Raw genomic sequence first — 5818 nt, forward strand, 5'->3', positions numbered from 1 at the left:
CGTTTCTGTACAAAGCAGCGGAGGAGGCTCCTGAAACACTCAGTGTTTCAGTGTTTCAGTCAATGTCTTGTGAGCTAACTTTTGCGCTCTTGGAAGTGCCAAGCTTTCACTTGCTGATGGCCTAAAAACCATCCCTGCTTGTGAACAATATGCTAAAACACTTGCGGGAAAAATGCAGAAGGCGGTTGTCCTTCGGTCGCTCCGTGTTCTTAGGGTGCACGAGGCTTTTGCTGAATCGTCGTGTTGATTTCTTTACAGACTGTAACCACCTATCTCACGGTCGTGAGACGTGGTTGTGGCTGAAATTTTACCGCGATTTCGCTGGGAGCGGGTGAAATTTTCCAGATTAGCACCCGCTCCCGGCGAAATCTTGCGGTTGTCCTTATGAGACATTTTTAATTATATATATATTTTTACAGAACATTTATATATATATTTATATTTAACATTTTTACAGAAGAATACAATTTTTTATATTATTTGATTAAAATCATCACGTCGCTCGAATTTTTTCCCATATTTATTACTGTGCGGCCCCTTAAATCTAAACAAAAATTTTCTTTCAGCGAGTTTCTGGATGCTGGATGCGATTTTAGAGTATGCAACCACCGGCCGCATACCCTCAATTTTCGTCGAGGAAGAAAGTCGTCACAAAACAGCAAAACGAGATTCTTCTGTCCTGGAAAAATTACCGAAACGAATGGAAAACAGTCATTTGAGTCAGCACAGTAAAGTAGTGGAAAGCCAATCTGCTGAAAAAGAACGATTTCGTCCTTTGATGTCGTGTCCAACTGTACCTCTTGCTACACCTAATCCACTTAATGAAACAGCTCCCGTGTAAGAAATTAATTTACTATTAGCGACATGCTTACTTCACACGTATTTTAAGGACAAGACTGAAATTAATGCTCCTTATATATGCAATTCCTTAATTACAGAAATTCCTATAAATCGCAAAAATTACTGTCAGTAGGCGAGTCGCTGGTCGCAATGGTTCCTTTGGCACAAAATTCAAAACCTTCTTGGATTAGGAGACGAGGTGGTGGATTAATTAGTGATACGGTGGACCAAATGGATTCCTACAATATAGTTCAAGACACAGCAGTAGACGATAAAGAGTCTGAAGAATGGTTCAATACGAGACTGAAAAGTTACGCTCTTATAACAGTTTTGGTGTTTGGAATTTTATTTTTTATAGTTAATCGCTGGGGTTTATGCGGTACAAAACGTGTCCGAAGAAAGCGAACTATTGGTAGGTTACGTAGAGTGATCCAAGCAATTACTATACGTAAAGTGACTCAGATGTAGCTAGTAACTTCCAATATAAAGACTGCTGTCTAGAACTGTTGCAATATATAGGTGCAAATTCATATTATGTGCCTTGGCCTCTAAAGGTACATTGTAATAAATTTGAATCATTTAGCCAATTACGGATTTCATATTTATAATTTTACTCTATGTGACAATGCAGCATATAGTAGGTTGAAAAGTTTTGAGCCTGACATAGAAACTTCCTTTTAAATTGATACAGTGAGCCCAGCGATTCTCCAACCGCTTTAACACGTCCAAATAGTAGTTAGCGTCTTGCTTGATACAAAATACGCATTTTCGGATTGTATGACTTCATTGGATGAAAATCTGTGTCCAATGAACCAAACAACACTGTCTTTGTGTTCAAATACGGCCGTTTTTGTGCTATTTCTGCCTTCAGATGGTCACGTAATCATGCTGTGAGAACTATTTAATAAGTACTCTGATATTGTTTTAGCTTTTTAAAATAGTCGATGACCCAACCTTCTTGTGTGCAATTCTTCATACAATATGTGATAAATGTATTTCTTAGATGTACCTAAGGCCTCTGCCATTTATCTCATTTTGATTCGCCGGTCATCAAGTAACATTTGATGGATTTTTTCAAAACATGTACTTAGCGCCGCCAACGGTCGCCTGGTGAACTTCGGTTCAGAGCATGCGCAATGATATGCTATTAGGAATCGTGGTCTATCGTTTAGCCACATGGTGACGAACAATGGAACTAGAAAGAGTAGGTACAATTCTAAACATGTATTTTATTTTTTGCATAAAAGTGTTCTTACGATTGTTTTGTGAAGTATAAAACAATGATTGAATAGTAAAAACAAATATTCATAAAAAACAAATAGTTTTAGATAGAATTTTCATCCTATACAGTGGAAAAAAAAAACACATTTTTGTGAATTAGGTTTAAAAAAAATACAATTATTTCATGTGAGTTCCAATGCATTGTAAGCTTAAATAAACTTTAATAAATTTATATAGTAACAAATTCTATCCATATTATGTCAAGAATACTCATAATAGAAGACTGGAATTTTAATACGAATTCTAACCTAACTTTTAGATCAGGTCAAAAAGTGTGGGTTTTCACTGTATAATGTATCAATTCCATCTAAAACACTTTGTTTCTGATAGACTTATTTTTATTATCCAATAAATATTTTAAACTACAAAAAAATATGTTTAAAACACTGTTATGCACAAATTAAAATGCATCTTTAAAATCGTGCCTATTCTTCCTAGTTCGAATTTTTGTCACCAGGTGGCTTATCGCAGTTTAACCATTCCCAATACAACAGTAAGTTCTTAAACGCCCAAGAATTTATGCTGAGGAAATGCTCTTGAGAATATGGTCAGCATTTAAGCTTGAATAGAACATTTAAGAGAATTTAAAGCATTTATTGTTTAAAGATATACATATCATAATTACTACATATGTTTTTATAAAAACATTCTAGAGTGAAATAAACATATACTTTTTTTAAATTACAAAGTTGCTACAGATACGGTAATTCCAGAAAGTCAGGGAATGTCAGAAAAAACGTGATAAGAGGTAGGGAATTTTTGAAAAACTAAAATTGAAGTTAATTTGATTATAAATCGCAACTCTTTGGTTGGAAATTAATATCTTTTGGTTGAGGATTGAAACTATTTTGTTGAATTATCACCTTTTTGGTCAAATTCAACTATTGTTGGTGTAAAATTAACTCCTTTTTGGTTGAAATATCAAATATCACGTTTTTCGTTCTCAATTTAGCCTTTTTGATTGAAAATTCAACTACTTAGTTGGAAGTGGAACTACTTTGTTAAAAATTAATTCGTCTAGAATGTAAATATTGTTTTGAAAATTATGTTTTCTAGCTCAAAATTAATTGTTTTAGCTGGAAATTTAACTCGTACATGTTGGTTCCAAATTTATCTTCTTGAAATGAAAATTCAAATATATGGTTTAAAATCGCTATATCTTATAAAAAATTTGAATTCGTCTATCTTGTTAGAAAATTCATATTATTAGTTGAAAATTAGTATTTCCTTGTTTATTGATTTCAAATTGTAGATTTCAAATTATTTATGCCTTACGGTCCAATCGTAAATCAAAATAAATTATGAGTCCTTTAGAATTACTTTTTTAAACTAAAAACGTTGATGTTGAATTTTTTGTCGAAGATTTATCTTTTTTATAGCAATTTAATCTTCTTGATTGAAATTTATACTATTTCGTTGAAAATTTACTTTGATTTTATTCTAAATCTAGTTTTTTACTGCAAATTTATTTTTTCTCTTTTTAGTTGAAAATTGATCTGTTTCAGGTAAATATTTAACTATTTGTTTAAAATCCGTCGTTGTTTGCTAGAAGAGTTCTCTGATTAGTTAAAACTTCATCTTATTGATTAAAAATTAATTCCTGTGGTTGAAAATTTAATTATTCTGTTTAAAATCTGTTCCTTTTTTGGTTGGCAATTTATTTTACTATCTGAAAATACAAGTATTTTATTTTTGGTACAAACTTATTCATGTATTTGGTTAAAAATTAAATTTTTAGTTTAGTTGGAGATTTATCATTTTAGTTGAAAATTCACTTTAACTGTTCAATTTTTTGTGGAAAATTTACCTTTTTTCGATAGAAATATGATTTTTTATTATTAAGAAATGTTCAGTTTGATAGCAGATTCAACTACTCTGTTTTTTTATAAAAAATTTATTTCTTTTGTTGAGAAAAAATATTTAGTTAAAAATTCGTTTGTTTTTATATAGAAAATTCATCTATTTGGGATTTAAAATCCCACTATTTGGTCAAAAATTCATATTTCTGGTTGAAAATTCATCGCACAATGATTAAAAATTAATTTCTTTAGCTGAAAATTTGTTTCTTTTTAGTTGACAATTAATTTCTTTGGTTCAAAATTCGTTTAATTTTAGTTGAAATTTAATTTCTTTAACTGAAGATTTTAATATTCCATTTTTACATGAACATTTACATTTTTAGTTTAAAAAAAGTTACTTTTTGAACTGCAAATTGAACAGCTCTAGTTTTGGTATGTAAATTTATAATTTTATTTTGTTCAGAATTCATTTTTTTGTTGTTGAAAATTTATTGTTTTAACTGAAAATTTAATTCTTATATTTTTGGTTCTAAAATAATTTTTGTAGGAAAAAAACCAATTCTTTTGTTTAAAGTTCGTTTTTTTGTTGAACATTTATTTTTCTAATAGTTTAACTATTCTAATGTTGGTTGCAAATTTATCTTTTTTATATGGAAATTCAAAAATGAGTCTTTAATAGAAAACTAATGTTTATGTTGAAAATTCAACTAAATATTTGGTTAAAAATTCGTATTTTTGTAGCAACCCTGAATAAGGCACTGTTTAATGTGAATAATATGTTTTCTATTAAGTTGCCTTATTTTACCATTTAAATGAAGCGCCCACTCCAATTTGAGCCTCAATTTTTGAAACGACACATGCTCGTGTAAACACCCGTAGCAAGTCGCAAAAATGTGTTAATGAAGTTTATTCGTCTGATGTGTATTAATTAATACAAGTGACTTTGATACTTCTAATTTTGATTAAGGGCTGATGTGTTTTTTGTGGGAAATTGAGCAACAATAAAGAAAAGGTTGGATATCCACCGTAATTAATGTGTTCCGATCATTTCAAGCAAGAAAGTTTCTAGTGGTACAATAATAGAGTCAAAAAAGTTTAAAATCAGGAGCATTGAACATATTATAAGAATATATTAATTTTTGTAATTTTCTTTTTATTAATAGATGTATTGCAATATTAAATTCTGTTACTTTTGTTCCTCATAAACTACATTTTTTAAATTTCGCGCTCATTTTGCTTAGTTCGCCGAGCGACCGGTGGCAGCAGCATACTACAAAGCCCTTTTTAATATATGGTTTCAAGCCGTATTAGGCGCGGATCTACAGAGCCCAGGATCCAATTGCTCTCTTTGTGTATACAAATTTCCGACGCCGCCCCCTCCCAGTAATTACAAAAAGAGGTCGGTTCGAATTTCGACACGCCATCTTCACGTTGAGGATCAAAACTTTTCAACCCAAAAATCCTATTTCTATTAATTTTAATGCCAGAGACTTTTCGTGCAATTTGCACGAAATTGCTTCATATTTCTATTATACACTATTTTTAGTAGCTTTACTTCACTGTTCGCTCCAACCAATTGTTGACGATTTCGAGAATACGTTTACTTTTTAGGATGAGCTCAGAAACAAGAACCGATTGTAAATTTGAATCAGTCTGAACCCTCTTAGTGAATCCGCAATCTCCATTGGCCATTTCCGATAGCGAATGATTCACTACGACGTAAAATTTAACGTTTTATTTATATATTTATTAAAAATCTATTTCACATGTCTTATAATTGTTGAATTTCAATTAAGAACACGGTCATCCAATCCGTTTTATTAAACGTCACCGATTCACTATATCAATCGTTCAATCGTTTCTTTATTCCTGGGAGGAAGAGGGTTTTACTGAGCAAA

General features: G+C 31.1%; 1 protein-coding gene across 4 annotated transcripts in view; it reads left to right on the forward strand.

Moving 5' to 3' along the window:
- LOC117179981 (membrane-bound transcription factor site-1 protease) overlaps nucleotides 1–1427 on the forward strand; it is a 36977-nt gene extending 35550 nt beyond the window's left edge. For 2 of the 4 annotated variants that reach the window (XM_033372246.1, XM_033372245.1), the window contains exons 13-14: nucleotides 567–837; nucleotides 939–1427. In XM_033372246.1, coding sequence (XP_033228137.1) covers nucleotides 567–837; nucleotides 939–1308 — 641 coding nt within the window. In that variant the 3' untranslated portion in view covers nucleotides 1309–1427. The remainder of the gene's footprint in view (nucleotides 1–566; nucleotides 838–938) is intronic. The other 2 variants (XM_033372247.1, XM_033372248.1) reach the window with 2 other exon arrangements.
- The last annotated feature ends 4391 nt before the right edge of the window (nucleotides 1428–5818 follow it).

This window comes from Belonocnema kinseyi, chromosome 9, assembly GCF_010883055.1.
Source record: "Belonocnema kinseyi isolate 2016_QV_RU_SX_M_011 chromosome 9, B_treatae_v1, whole genome shotgun sequence".
NCBI lineage: Eukaryota > Metazoa > Arthropoda > Insecta > Hymenoptera > Cynipidae > Belonocnema > Belonocnema kinseyi.